The sequence below is a fragment of the Corvus moneduloides genome, chromosome 8, assembly GCF_009650955.1.
Source record: "Corvus moneduloides isolate bCorMon1 chromosome 8, bCorMon1.pri, whole genome shotgun sequence".
Lineage (NCBI taxonomy): Eukaryota > Metazoa > Chordata > Aves > Passeriformes > Corvidae > Corvus > Corvus moneduloides.
In genome coordinates this window covers 7,962,808-7,978,069 of record NC_045483.1, presented here as the reverse complement: position 1 = coordinate 7,978,069, position 15,262 = coordinate 7,962,808, and the positions used below count along the sequence as shown (strand labels likewise).

Genomic DNA, 15,262 nt, shown 5'->3' with positions numbered 1-15,262 from the left:
ATCCTTGCTACCTGTGGCTTCACTGTGGAAGCCAAGAACCAATTCCAATAGAGACCATGGCTGTGGGGAAGTGACTATCCAGCTCTTTGGCTTGCTCAGTATCAAACAAGTTTCACCTGTCATTTTCTAGGGGCATTTTGGCACCTGGAGTCAGGCATGTGGCGAGTGCCACACTGCTGGACAGGTGTGCCACCTTTGGAGAGCCAGATCCAGATTCTTCTATGCTCTGGCATGCTTAGAAAAAGAATGTCAGTACTGTCCAAGGTCCCTATGTCTTGCAGTTCCTTGCCAATTATGCCTCCTAAATATCAATTTCCACATAATTTCTCTGTCCCAGAAGGATTCTCTGGGTGCCTGAAGTCCCTCATAAATTTTATGTTGCTTTTTGAAGTCTTATGAGGTGTTTTTCAGGTTCCTAAATTCTTCCTTAACTGATTAGGCCTGTGCATTTTCAGCTGCAAATCTACAATTATAGTGGAAAAGCAGCGCTTCCCAGACAGAGAGGCATGAAAACAAAAAAAGTCTCTTATTTTCCCTTTGTCTAAAGGTTTGATTACATGTTCTCAGGCAAATCAGATAACCTGAGATTCACTTCAGTCATTTGCTAAGCACAAACATTATCCATCTTTGCCTTCCATAGCACTTCATAATCCCAGGATCTCAGAGCCAAGTACCAGGACAAAATACAGAGTGTCTCCCTAAAGGAAAACTCCCCGGTGTCACAAGGAAAGCTGTAGCCATTTTGATGTATAAAAACTACACTAGGGGAGTGCTGAGTACAATCCAGCAGTCAGAGAAAGAAACCCCCAGAGATTGAAAGAATTAACTACCAAAGGCAGAGATTAATATCAGTGATTTACAAATTACCTTTTAAAAGTGTTAAAACCCAACAGCAAGCCAACTTAATTTCCCTCCCAAACTTTCTTTATTCTCTCTCTTTCCCTTTAACATGCTTTCTGTGTCTTTTGTAATGGTTTCCTGAGGTTCTAATCACAGTATCATTGTGGCATCAGTCTACTGGAAGCATAATCCTGGGAATACTCCTTATAAAGGATAATTTAATTGAATTCTTAAATAGTAGAAGAAAATTAATTTCCTCTGACCTCGTCCCCTTTTGAATACTTAAACCTGCACAATTATACATTAAAGAAATGAAATCTATCGACTTTGAAACCTCAGGTTTTATCAATTATATAGCTTTCCAGTGCCTACCAAAGCAAAATAAAAAAAAAAAATAAAACTTCTAAAAAATCCAGTCATTGGGGAAAAGTCATTTTTCCACATTGAAATGCCTAAGTGTCTCTTCCCACCGGCAGTAACAGGCATTTTAATGAAGAAAAAAAGAACCAAAGAAAATCCCAGAGATAGTTCACTTTTCCAAATGTGAATAAAAACACCAGAAGATTGCATTGTGTTAGTTTCAATCAAATGTTAGTGAGCCTGGAAAAGTGAGAGGCTTCAGAAATGAGATGGCAACTTACTGCTTGAGGCAGACAGTTCTCTTGGGCTGGAGGACATCGGCTGAGCACACATCTGACAGAGACAGTCCCTTCCATTAAAGGTAACTCGATCTCCTGGTGGAAATGGACGCCTGGAAAGTTAAAGAGAAAAATTTACTTTTGCAAAGGTTATGCCAGAAATTTTCCTCTGTTCCCCATGCCTTGAGCTTCCTGCCTTCCTCCAGTGCAATCAATATTTTACTGAAACTCAGGCCAAATAGTTTCTGCAATGTGGCCTTGGCAAAGCCAGGCACTGGAAGAAATCCAATCCATGGATGCAAGCAGAGCAGAGGTTAGACTTGCCTTGTATTTTCATTTTAAAAAGATTATCAAACATATCTAAATAGTAGAGACAGTGAAATCTGCCAAGACACAACAGCTACATTTATGATGGTCTCAGCGTGATGTTGTGGACAGCACAGGATACAGAAGAGAACTCAAAGAATCAGAACTGTTCTTGAGGCTGGTGAAGGAATGTGGAGCTAGTCACTCGTAAATGTTAAGAATGTGTGTTAGGCAGAAGTTGACATTGCTGTTAACTCTTATTTGGTGCTTGAACCAGAGGATAAGCAACATTCTGTAACTCCAAATCTTTAATAAGGAGTGTTAGCTGCTGAGCGCAGACCCCTGCCACACCCCACCTCACTCCAAAACTGCTTAGCAAATGAACAACTGCTGATTTCAACAAAACAAAATGTTTCAGGCATTGTTTCCTTTCCACTGCCATCTCTAAGTGGGCCAAAAATAAATCAGCAGCAATACTGAATTTCATTAACCTATTCCAATGACTCATCTTTTGTTCATTCAACATAAAAAAATTGATGCAAGTCAATGTACAGAAAATTGATGTCATGTTTCACACTGTCCCTGGGAAATAAAACTACAACATGCACATTATATGATTACCAACATGCAGTAAATTCATACACTATTTAAAAACAGAAAACAATTAAAATTCTTTCAATAGAAAAGGGCTTGAAAAATGTACCAGGCTAAAGGACAAAGTACCTCAACTACTCATCAGAGATAGGAGTTTAAAATGCTACCTTTCTCCTATCCACAGAGCCTTAGCCAACTTCTTTTTACTTGCTGTAGAACTGAAGACTAGTTCTCTTACTGAGGGCAAGAAAGAGTATTTGGGAAGAGGGGTAGTCCCAGTAGTCCCAAAGTTACATGCTCTTACATGATTGTTTGACTGTCCTCAGAACCCAAATGTAGCATCCAGAATTTTGCTTTACTTCATTTCTCCCACCAAGGTGGGCTGATCACCTGAACTCAACTCATGTCCATTATCTCAACGTGTAAGCCTCACACTTAATTCTTTCAGATATGAAAGTTACTTTCTGAGAACAGGGAACTACATGTGGTACAAAAGCTGTGTCCCTCAAATAAATGAGTGGCATTTTCAAGACTCTTCAAGGCAGACCTGCAGCAGATCTTTTATGACCAAATAAATGCATCCTCAAGAGAAATACATCTTGAGACTTGCGTCTCATGGTGATACCTTTCTTCATGTTTGCCTTGAACTGGGTTCCCACCATGTTATCTAAAGGGTTGACTTACTTGCAAACAGTACAGGCAAAGCAGCTTGGATGGTAAGTTTTCCCCAGGGCTGTCACTACTTCGCCTTCCACGAACTCCCCACAGCCATTGCAGCGGGTGCCATACATGCGCTGGTAGTCCAAGGTGCAGAGATACTCGCCATTCTTAATGAAAAAACCTCCTTGTGCCAGGTCACAGCCACACACTGGCAGAAAAAAACAAACCACACAGATCAGAAAAATATCACTACTAAGGATGTTAGCTGATCAATTGTATCAGTAAAAGGGGGAAGAGCCAGCCAAAGATTTCTGTGACTTGGCAGTTTTCCACTGTAAAATGCCTATTCACCCAAACCAGAACACATCACAACCAGGTGCCTTTTTTGCTTTGAGGAAATATTCAGAGTCCTGCATTGGCATTTCTGGTCAACACAGAGACAGAAAGCAATTCTACCTCTAACAGCCAAACTCCATGAAGAGAAAGTGCTATGGGAGATGGGAGATTGAATTTCACACTGTGCCTTTAGCTTGGATTGAACAAAGAACTTGAAACTACCTATTTAGTGTTCCCCCATATCAACAAAAATTTATACCCAGCTGCTCCCAGGCACTTTGGTTTCAGCCACTCCTCCTGCTCCTCTGTATATTGCTGTATGTGTGTAATTCAGTAAGAGAAACCACTCTTCACAGCAGTCTAGCACATTAACCTAACTCTGCAAGCAATTCCATCTCATCCCCCTTCATAAGATTCAAGTATGTTCAGATCAAATATCAGAAATATTGAATATCAGAAATTCTGATTATTAAGGAAAAACAAATAAGCAGCAAACTAGGTCCCTGCAGTTACACAATCCTTGAAAAATTAAAATATGAAATACAGCAAGATTGTCAGGGGAACTGGGTTCAATTCATCTTTCTGCCATGAGACCCAAGCACAGTACTCTGCTCAACATTCATTCTTGCCCCTGTTAAAATGGGCTAATATCCTTTTAGTTACCTGCCTTAAAAATTAAAATTGCAAGGCATTTGGGGCAGGGATTGCAATTTTTCTTTGTCTCTTGCCCAGTCCTGGAGGTCTAATGATGGCTGCTGTAACAATAATTAATAGAACAGTAATAAACAGTACTACAATGCAGCTTAGAAGGAAAGCAGTATCAGTACCAGCATTTTTCCGGTTTCACATTTCTGCATAGAACAGTGATAATATTCCATGTGCAAACAAATTAAATTTCATAGTGGCATTAAATCCACAAGCAGCCAAAACTCAATTATCAGTGACTGAGGAGAATTACAAAGAACTACTGTTAAGGCTCTGTTATAGTGCTGCAAAATGTTCCAGGCTGGTTTTTAGGTACACCTCCAGAAAAAAACGAACTCTTTCATTCCTTCTTTTTATTCTATTGATCTCCATTTTGTTTAAAATATTTTTTTTCAAACTAATAGTACAATATCCTGTTAGGCAGAAAATACAGGTGACCTCTACACCACAGCCCCTTAGACCCTTCCTGGGTTGGGGACCACGGAGTAATTTTCCACTGAAGGTCCAGAGGCAAAACTTCAGCCTACTTACAATAAGTTTGCTTCTCTAAGTACTTTGGGCAGATCCTTACAATTAAATCATGTAGAAATTGAGAATTCTGCTTTAATGTCTTAAGAGATGCTTTAGAAGATGCTAAATTTCCTAAAGAGCCATGGACTACTCATGTGTCTGTTGGATTATTTAAATTATAGTCTGTAATTTACCTTGTAGCTCAAACATCCCAGTACATATATTTTTCAGTCTCAAACTGAAGGTGCTCAGTACGCTGCTGGGTCTGCCTCAGAAGCTGCATATATGAACTCTCTGGCTCTTTACTATGATCCCCAGTCCTACCAAAGAGTCACTTTTTGAAGAACTCATTTGGCCATTGCAGCCCCCTTTACCTGCCTAGGCAAGGATCTAATAAGCTGGGATGATCAAAACTCACTTTCAACACCACCTCTATTCTATCTTACTCTGAAAATCCAACTTCAGCATATCATAAAGAGGTGGCAGATCATCGTTTGCAAAAACTACTACAGACTTTGAAGGAAAGGGTTCATGCACTCACAGCTGATAAAGGTCTACTCCCTTGGCATGCATGGCCACAGGGATTCAAGCCTATCAACAAAAATGGGGGCTAAAAATATTTGGCAAGTCTTTTAGAGACAGTAATTGCTATTGTTGAAAAGAAACTCCCTCTACTGCCCTTTTCCTTATGAAGTCTTCTTTCTCTCCAATCTCTAATTCATTTTGCAAATAACCCAGAATGTCTGAGTTAAATTCTCTCACACTGGCAAGCCATGAATTCAGGCCCAAGCAGAACTGCTCATGATGTGAGCCCCCAGCAGATTCATCATCTTTGGCGTACGCACAGCAGGAAGCACACACCAATCTGCAAGAATTAGAAACAAGCCCTGGCAACCCCACATTACAAGGGATTTTTGCAGTCAGTTTAGCACATGTGTTCCTATCACTAATCACAGCTTTAAGCTACATGGGAAAAACAAGGGTCACCCAGACTGTTAACATCCATGGCTGGAAAAATGCTATTCCAGCCGGCTGCTTTCACTTTGAGTCAGAGATCAAATCAGAAAGGATGAACATGACTGTACCCACACTTGGTGTACAACGTGGTGTGTAACAGGGCAGGGATTTGAACAGCTCTTTTTTCTTCTCTTTTCTGCTTTTTGCAACTGTGCAGAAGTTACGGCTCTGACAAGATATCCCCTCAAGCTGACACATATTGCCTTAGCACACTTATTTATGACCACTGTAGAAAAAACACAAAAAAGATGGGACAAACTGTGATTGTCTTTTATTAAAAAGAAACACCATATGCCCACCACTGTTCCTGCCACAAGCAGCAGAGGCAATGAAGAGAAATCAGCTGTGACCTCTACATATGTACAATATATTCTAATGGTGTCATCTAAGCAACTGCTGTGGTGCACATACCATGTCATCAAAGAAAAATTTATACCTAAATGATGGCAGTTAACTGTAAACATGAAACTATTGGTTCTTTCCTATACTGGTCGGAAAAATGACTTTGAAAGAATTACTTTGTGGTAATAGTGATGCACAAATCGTGTTTCAGAGGGAAAAAAGCAAGAGGTCTGTAAACATCCATCACACAGAAATAATTCTACAGAAGAATAACATTTCCCCAAGATCCTTCCTGCTCAATATGATGGAAGAAATTCTGTTTTACATGACCAAAACCCTGAACCAGGAGACACTGGGGAGCATTTCTGTTCCCTCAGGTACCACAAGCATAGAGACAAAAAAAGTCACTATTTTTCTTTAAATGATAAAAGAAAACCTTTATCTTCAAAAGCTCCTGGAGGAACTCAGCCTTTCTCTCAGAGTCTGTATATCAAAGAATTTCATATTCCAAATAAACCATCCTGCCTCTCTTGTGAAGAGAATAAGCTGGAATACAGTTCTACCTCCCACTGTATTGAAAACACCCACCTGCTAGCTTTTTCTGTCTTCAAATACTCTCTGGACCTTCTACTTTGCATCCTTGGAGCACAAAAAGATTGGAGATACTGTCAGGGCTGCTGTCAGCCCCCAAAGCTACAGGGTCTGTTTATGGAAACCTGGGCTGTCCAAGAGCAAGACAGCTCCCTATGCATCCAAGGGACCAGGACCATTCTTAAGCTGAGTCACTTCCAAGCTTTTAATGGTGATGATAAAAATGAAGAGATCAGAGTTTTTCAAAGAGAATGAAAGCAGGCTTTGATCCTACTGAGCATTGTTTAGGATTTCCATAGCTTTATTTTCAGGGAGAGTTGAACTCCATGTTGATGTTAAGTAAAAATTGTGTCAGCACTGAAGAAAAAACCACACAAGGAGAGTCTGTGAATGTGGGCTCTCAGTCTGCAGAAGTGAATGCTATTCATTAATAAAATGCTAATGATCTACCTTTTCACCGTGCATTAAATAAGGTGCAAATTCAATTTCCTGTTGGGGTTTTATTTCTTTCTTGTATTTCTCAGCTTCATAGAATAAAGGTGCTGTTTTCAAGCAGGGAAATAGTCATACAACAGTTATTCTTAGGACATAATGGATCTCTTGTTTGAAGGTAGAAAGGAATTTGGAAATGTTTCAGTTCATCACCTACATCCGAACAAATATACAGGGAAAATCAGTTTTTTTCTTTTCATGTAAGAGTTCAACAAATCCCACATTGATGAAAGAAAGGTTCAAGCTCTTATTAGACTTTAAAGTTTCTGCATTTCAAATGAAGCAAGTCTCTCTCTGTCTTTTACTCCTCTTACCAACACTTTTCTTGATGACATAAGACATTTAAAGAAGGAATATACATCCAAGTATCATCAGAAGAGCACATAAGAACAGTAAATATCAGAAGCTGTGCTGCAGCACTGCCATGGCAGGGAGATTGCAAGGCACCAGTAAGAAATGCATACAGCAATTTGCAAAAGCTGTAACAGAGATCCTGATGACCATTTGTCACACTCCTGTCACTGGAGATTTTTTTCTGTCATACACTGATGAGAGATGCATTTTGATTGAAGCTATTTGGAACCATATCCAGCATTCCCAGTGGTTCTGGAATCTCTTCTCATTTCAACAGATTGACATTAGAAACAATGCTGGGAAGTCAAACCACATAAATATGGAACAAATACTGGTGACCTTAAAATCTGCTTTGATATCTTGACATCAGGAAGAAGAAAAGTTTAGAAGCTAAAACACCTCCTCAGCAAAAGGCAAGATTGCATTTCTCCCCTCTTCTCCTGGACTGGTCTGAGATCCCTCTTGGGAAGTATCCCTAGCCTCCAGTCAGGCCTTTCTCCTCTTCCCATGAAAAAACCTGACTTCAGGTATCCTGCCTGCACCACTGCTGAGTGCTGCTGTCATTGTGACACAAGTAATTCTCAATGGGGCACTTGAGTGAAACCCCTGGGAATTTAATGCAAGCATTCACTCAACTGAAGCCAAAATTGAATTCTGAGTCTCAGATGAGCTCAGTTTTAACTTATCAACTTCCCAATCAATGCCATGACACTGCCTTCAGTCCTCCAACACTGGAGACACAAACAATGCTGCACAGGGAGCTGTTCCTGTCTGCACCTGACTTGCATGAATTTCTGTCTTTCTAGCAATCCAACAGCCGAGAGCTCATACCTGAGCTCAACAGCAAGCAAACAACAGCTGTATGTAGTGTAGCAATGTGACAGCTTCCCCACTTCCCCACTGAAATATCAGTGGTTTGTGCACCAGGATGGAAACAATGGCAGGAATCATTCAAGCATTTAAAACACCTTTCACATTAAACTAAGCACAAGGTGGAGATCAAAGTCATTTACAGGTCTGTGGGAAATGAACCTTGAAGAAAATGCAATCAGTGGAAAAATGTCAAAGTTTAGCCTCGGATGGCTTGAGTGTAACTATCTAGAGGAAAGATTTCTCTAAAAGGATTTTAAATAAACAAACCAGGAATTTAAGGATGGAACAAAACCAAACATCATCCAAGTCAGGCAAATGAAGGATGCACTGACCACAAACCCAAGAAACCTTCTGTATTCTTGTAAGGATGCTCTGACCCACTCATCAGGCACCTGTTAAGCATCCTGCTGCTCCTCTACTTCCAAAGGGATCTGGTAGCTTTTTAAAATCTGGCATGGCATTTGTCAGCATTCATCAATATCAGCCAAGCAGTGCAATTAATTTCATTTCCTGTCAAATGTTTGGTCCCTGAAGAGACCTCAAGCCCAACTAAACTAAGATTGGTATCAATCACTTGTCATTAATAGTATTCTAACCCCAATAGAAAAGTAAGGATCCACTTCAGAACGGGAAGATACTGAAGTGAAATACCAGTAGGAATCACTGCAAGAAGAACAGTCTTAAAGACACAGCAGCTATGTCAATGCAGAAATGGCAATTAGTCTCACAGCTGCAACTGAGGTTTGATTTCACATCAAGCTACCTGAATGCATGAATTCACATCTGAATTCTATTCCTTATCATGGGAGACATTTTAACCTCTGTTAGCTTCCCAGAAACAACAAACTCCCGTTTCTAGCTGGATCTTGGTTCAGTGATTCTGAGCTTCAAGTGACCTCATATAATTTCATGATGCTCAGGAAGGAGCACATTCTACCCACACATGTTATCACATCCACACATCACTTTCTGTTCCAGAAGAATTTGTGGAAATGCAGAGATATTTTCAAACACTGCACTGGCTATCTACTACAAGAATGGCCTCATATTTAAACTTTCCATCCACTGACACTGAACTATTTATAGCACTACCCTGCAGCCTGTTTGCAGCCTCCTCCTGCTGCCACTGAAGGAATCTGATGACAGATCAAAGGTCAAAGAACTAATGATTTAAAACACATTCCAACCTGTTGATATAGTGTCTGCTTACATGACCCTGACTTCTTCCCAGTTCTTCAAGGGAGGAAGATCCAGTTCAAAGTCAAAGGATTACAGAGCATCCCAAAATCTAAACTTAGGAAGCCTCCCCCTTCCCTGTCAGGCTCATTAAACTACAGACGATGTAGCCTTGAAAAGTCATCCCATGAAAAATGCAGACCTGTGCCTGGAACCCAAACGTACCCTAGAGGATTCTGCAAGTTAAGCTCGAGAGACATCCAACTGAAGGGAGGAAAACTGCCACATTTATTCCATAATTAAGAAACTGCTTTATGTTGATTTATAACAATATTTTAATGGAAGCTAAAAGTTTTTTTTCTGTGGAATACTCTAGGTTTGTGGAATGCTTCCTGGATGCCAAGACTTTGTTTTGCCTTATAATTAGAAAGACTATTAGCAGGTAATAGCCTTTTGATATTTGCTATCACTATAGCTTGTGAAACATTGATGCACAGTGAAACATTTTCATCTGACCTTTATGCCACATAATTGTGGATACCCCACTCCTGGAAGTGTTCAAGGCCAGACTGGAGAGAGCTTTGAGAAACGTGGTCTAGTGATTCAGCAACCTGGCCCATGACAGAGGGGCTGGAACTGTATGATTTTAAGGTCTCTTCCACCCCAAACCATTCCATGATTCTGTGATAGTGAGGACTAAAAATCTTAAGGACAGCACCCATATTCTTATGGCAGGATTGCTGATTTATGAGATTAAATTTCTGTTTAGTCTACATTACCATAAAAAACCTAAGTTTTCCAGTTCATGTTCGACATCATGAACAGGGGCGCTCTCTACTATTTGAAACACTCCTACCACAAATACTGCACTATCTTGCTAAGATAATTCAACCAATCTCTACATGTACCAAAATCAAGCTATGTAAACTTTTATATTGTTACTATGAAAGCTTAAAGCTTTTTCTGTTAAGCAATAAGTGTCTTGAAACCAGCTTTTCCCTCTAACCCAAAAGATGAATCACAGGCTTAATAATTAAGCCTTATTATAGCAACTTTGCTGGCCTCAAAGTTTCCTCTACTAGTACATGCAATAGGGCAAAATGAACTGTAATCAACTGACAATGGTATAAAATTATCATTTGTATCAGATCACAATTTAAATTGAGATATTAAAATCTCTGCTCATGCACATTGTAATTTAGGGCCTGATCCCACACACATTTACATATGGAACAGCATTGCAGTGAGTAGTCTTAGTTTTCCCAGAAAAGCTATTCATGTATAAAGATGCTTACAGGAAAAACTTTTACTTCTTCATAAGCCATTAATTAATTCCTGTTAATGTTAATGTTTATTTGAGACAAACCCAGTGATGTCTCCAGCTCAACCTCCTCATCTAAGCTTCCCTCCTCTCAGCCTGCTGCTTCCATTGCCTGGTAAAGATTAACAGTTTGCTATGCTAAGAGTAGTGTACTCCTGCTAAAACAGAACTTAAAGCTTATTTATTACACCTGGAGGTAATGCAGAATTCTGTTAGATTTGCATTTGTAACACAAACCAGTGTAAATGCCTAGCAAGGTAAGTGACTTTGTTATAAAAAAGCCAAAGACAACTGCTCTGAATGGTGTTCCTGGAGCTGCACTCCTAAATGTCTCTTATACCTCCCCTGTTCATCATTCCCCTGCTAACTCCAGCTCTGAGTCAGCTGCTGCCTGCCTGAAATTCTTTGCCTATCGGGAGGCCGGCAGAGCTCACCTTCCTGGGGGCAGCCACACCATTTTCAGCTTTTTGTTTTCCTATCAGCTCTTATCGGGAGCCACAAATAGAACCAGCCAGCCCTGCCAGGCAGATAGAACACACCAGCTGGAGACGTGTGGCTCTCCAAGGCAGAGTCCCAGCTAGCTGCATCTTATCATAGGGGCATGGGAACACGTCAGTCAGTGGAGGTTTTACTTGTCATCTTTGGCAGGAAGCAGTTCCTCTGTTTGTAGGAAGATTCCAGAGAGGGACAGAGCACCGAACTCCTGGGGAGGATGATTGTCTGATCACATTACATGACGCATGAGCGTGTCCTGAGCCGTCTGATGCACATAGAGACGTAAGTCACCATGTTCCTGCAGTGCCACAGCCACCACTGACACACATGCCAAGCAGTCATGGAGTGCCTAAGAGCCTCTGACACAACCTAGGGAAGCAGGACTACAAACATATCAAATATACTTAACAGTATGATGTAAACACAAATTTGAGAGTGTGGAGGGCAATAATAAAAAGGAATCTCATACAGAGCAAAGAACAGGATCACAGTGAAACTCTGACTATAGAACTCGTGTGACAGCCTTATGAGGAAATGGATTTTTTCCACATATTCTAAGTCTATGGGTAAAAGTTTAAACACTTCCAGCAGGTATGAAGAAAGACAAGTGTGAGCTTGTTCAAGTCTTTCACGATGTAGATGTGAGTTGAAGTCTCAAGAGCAAAGTTTAGTACACAAAAAAAGAAAACAATAACCAAGCCATCTGTAGATGCAGCTGATACATCCTGGTTCCAGTATCTGTTGGTTTTGCTTCCTAACAACATACTTTATAAACTGAGGGGGATCTAACTCCACCTTCTGTAGAGTTGCAGTCATGTCAAATTAAAAACCCATCAGACTAAGAGGGAAAAAACCCACTTACTCTAACAGCTGTGTCCCACTTGTACAAACCATATGGTCAGACAACAGGCAATGTGAGTAAATAACTATATGGCTTAAACAAAAACTGCACTCACTTAAATAACAGATGCTAACAGCAAACAAGATCTGCAGCTCAGGTAGAAGATTCAAAACAGGACTTGGAGCAACCTCCCAAACACACCCCTTTCTTCTCTCTCTGTGAAAGACAAATGAACTCTAAAAAGATAACACTCACTTGCTGGCAAACCCAACTAATAAGGCACAGACTGAATGAACAGCATGAGAAAAGTCTCTAACATTCAGCTCTGGCCCTCTCAGTTCAAACTGGATTTACTTTCCTCAGTTTCCTTAACAAGCTAATGGCAATAATCATAGTTTCATTTCCCCCAGCAAGAGTTATTTTTACAGCTCTTCCTTTTCTGGTGATCTTCATGCAAGCACTCATAAGGTCAACAACATTATAGAATCTTTAACTCTCATCAGGTTGGAAATATTTCCATAAACAGAAGCCACAGTAAGTTTAGACATTCCTCTAGGGAAGGAAAAAGCAAAAACCAAAAAAGTGTAATAGTAAATCCAGTCTTGCAACAGAATAGTCAAAGCACAAAAGCAGTTTATGAGTAAGTAACTAAAACACCAGTGAAAGCAGAAACTAGACCTCACCCCTCCTAAAAAAAGCAAGATTAATGTGGTGCATTCATCAGGACAACAATTCCAAACCCCTGCTCCATCTGCCACCTTCTTTATCAGGAGGTCCTGAGGACACTGTTTGCTGCCTGGTCTGAATTACCATTCTCCTTCGTGACTCAAAGAGTCCCAGGCAGCCTGATGCTGAAAATATCCTAATCCAGTACCTTCTGTAAATTGAGACCACTACTCACTATGGACAGGAACAAGAAAATAAATAAATAGTTGCTGGTTTTAAACTGCTCAGGGATTATATGGCATCAAGTGCTGCTTGAAATACAGCAACTGTAATAGAGAAAGAGACAAGCCTTTCGCCAAGCATTCCAGAAACAGTGCAGATAGTGCTCCTTGCTGCCCTGTAGGATGGGCTGATGCCACTCCGGGTTTGGCACAGACAAAAAATGTTAACATCTAGGAGAAAAGTAAGCATTTTTTTGAGTTATCTAGCTGTATTTAACCAAAAACCACAGGTAACAAACAGAATTTATTAGATTCTAGACATTGATTTTTCAGCATACAAATAAGTGACCTTTTAAAGAAAACCTTTAGTAACATAGGAAAACAACTCTTTCTATTTTCTGCTATATTTCATATATTCAGGAAGCGGAAGAACAGAGCAACCACACAACTATTCCACCCACATTTGGAACATGAAAAATATAACTGAAACTCAGGAACTGGGCTGGAAGCACTTTTCAAAGTCTGAATCTGCAGTATACATGCTAGATATGGGCTTTCAGAAGAGATAACTTAGGTTCAATAGACATGAAAAACTGATCAGTGGTACTGATTCTGCTGCTGTGTTTTAGTTGCCCAGTTACTCTGATTTATTCCAGCACCTTTCTCCGTGTTTGCCACCAGCTTTGCCACATTCACCTGGAGCCTGAATCCCTTTCTGTGCTGTATCCACCCCGTGCTAAGCTGGGACTGACTCTGGCAGACAGTTGTTTGCACATGGGCTTATGTATTTCTACTTACTCTCAGCTTTCATCCTACGTTCTGTGGTTACTCAATTCAGCCAACTCTGCATTGTTGTTCATTAAACAGAAACTCTATGAAGGAGCCACAGTTGCCCCCTGCTCCACAACACCCATCTTCAAAGGCAATGAATTCACAAAGCATAGTTTTACAATTATTTAACGCTTCATGAAACCTCTGTTTTGTAAAAAAACCACAGTGAGTTCTTTGTTGTGGTCACAGAGGGTTCAGTGGCATGAGCTGGAGTTGCCGAGAGCCCCTCAGATCCTCTCTCTGTGGAATGGGCAGCACTATCCCCATTCCCAAGGCAGCTCCATGGCATAAAGCCTTAGAACACCTTTGCAGAACCTTTTTGGTGGGTTTTTTGAAAGCAGGTACTTTCAGCAGTCAATTGAGAACAAACGACCTTAATTTTCATAACTATCCCTAATGAAAGGCAGTCTTGCTATGAAGAGTTTTTAAAAAAATTTCCAGATCCTTGAAAAAGCACTTAGAACAAAAACTACAAAAAGACAGAATTTTCCTAAGTATCAGCACCTTTCTTTACCCTTCCCATCTTCAAAACCTTCAGGTACTGAGCAAAGAGAGTATTAGTAATCGGTTGATGGCAGGAAGCACAACCTCCCGTCAGTGGTTCAAGGCACATTTGCACAAATGGACTAATTTCTAACAGATAATTATGAAGGTTTTACCCTTGCAGGTGAAGCATTTGATGTGGAAGTGTCTGGCTTGAACACGGAGCACTTCACCTTTACAAGGCTCCCCACACTTGTGGCAGTGGATGACCGGCTTTTCAGAGGGGTGGTGGGGCTCCTGAGGATGGGCCACTGTAAAGCAAACAAACAAAAAATATTTCAAGCCAAACAAAAAGAATATTTTCTCCTATACAAAACTCTGTGTTCTGAGACACTTTTCATCACAATACTAATTATTATCACCATTTTATTTAAATAGTCTTTTCATAAACCAATAGTTTAAGACATTCACATCAACTACTATGTCTTTCCACTGAGGCTGCTACAGAAAGAGGAGGAAAAACTCCCTCCACAGTGTCCATCCCACAAAGTGTTTCAGAGTGCCTGCCATTTTCTTTCTAAGTACATGAGTGTGTGCAAATCACTGGATGAGCACACAAGGAAACAAAAACTGAGCTGATTTAATCCAAGAAAGAATATAATCCAAGCAAAAAGGATTGAAGGAAAGCAATTCTGAATCAAGTTCTGGGAAACCAGATGAACAAGATAGTCTGTATGCAAATGACTACACTAAAAATAAACTACAAACATCTCCTTTTTGCTACAGCAGATACCTAATGCAGAGAAAGAACTCCTGAAGAGAAAAGACACTAATATTATTTGTCTCTACTCCCATCAATTCTAGCAGAAATTACTCTCTGCATGCAAATTAGAGATACTATGTGTAGGCAGAAACTACCCATGTATTTGCAATATTGTCAGGGAGACACAATTCCAGGTAGAGTTAATCA

The 15,262-nt window shown here is 40.3% G+C and overlaps 1 protein-coding gene across 20 annotated transcripts in view; it reads right to left on the bottom strand.

The window, feature by feature from the left end:
• Positions 1-15,262, bottom strand: part of ABLIM1 (actin binding LIM protein 1) — a 188,066-nt gene that overhangs the window by 80,750 nt on the left and 92,054 nt on the right. For all 20 annotated transcript variants that reach the window (XM_032115907.1, XM_032115903.1, XM_032115889.1 and 17 more), the window contains exons 2-4: positions 14,469-14,603; positions 3,063-3,246; positions 1,482-1,591 (exon numbers count right to left, since the gene is read on the bottom strand). In XM_032115907.1, the coding sequence (XP_031971798.1) occupies positions 1,482-1,591; positions 3,063-3,246; positions 14,469-14,603 (429 nt within the window). The remainder of the gene's footprint in view (positions 1-1,481; positions 1,592-3,062; positions 3,247-14,468; positions 14,604-15,262) is intronic.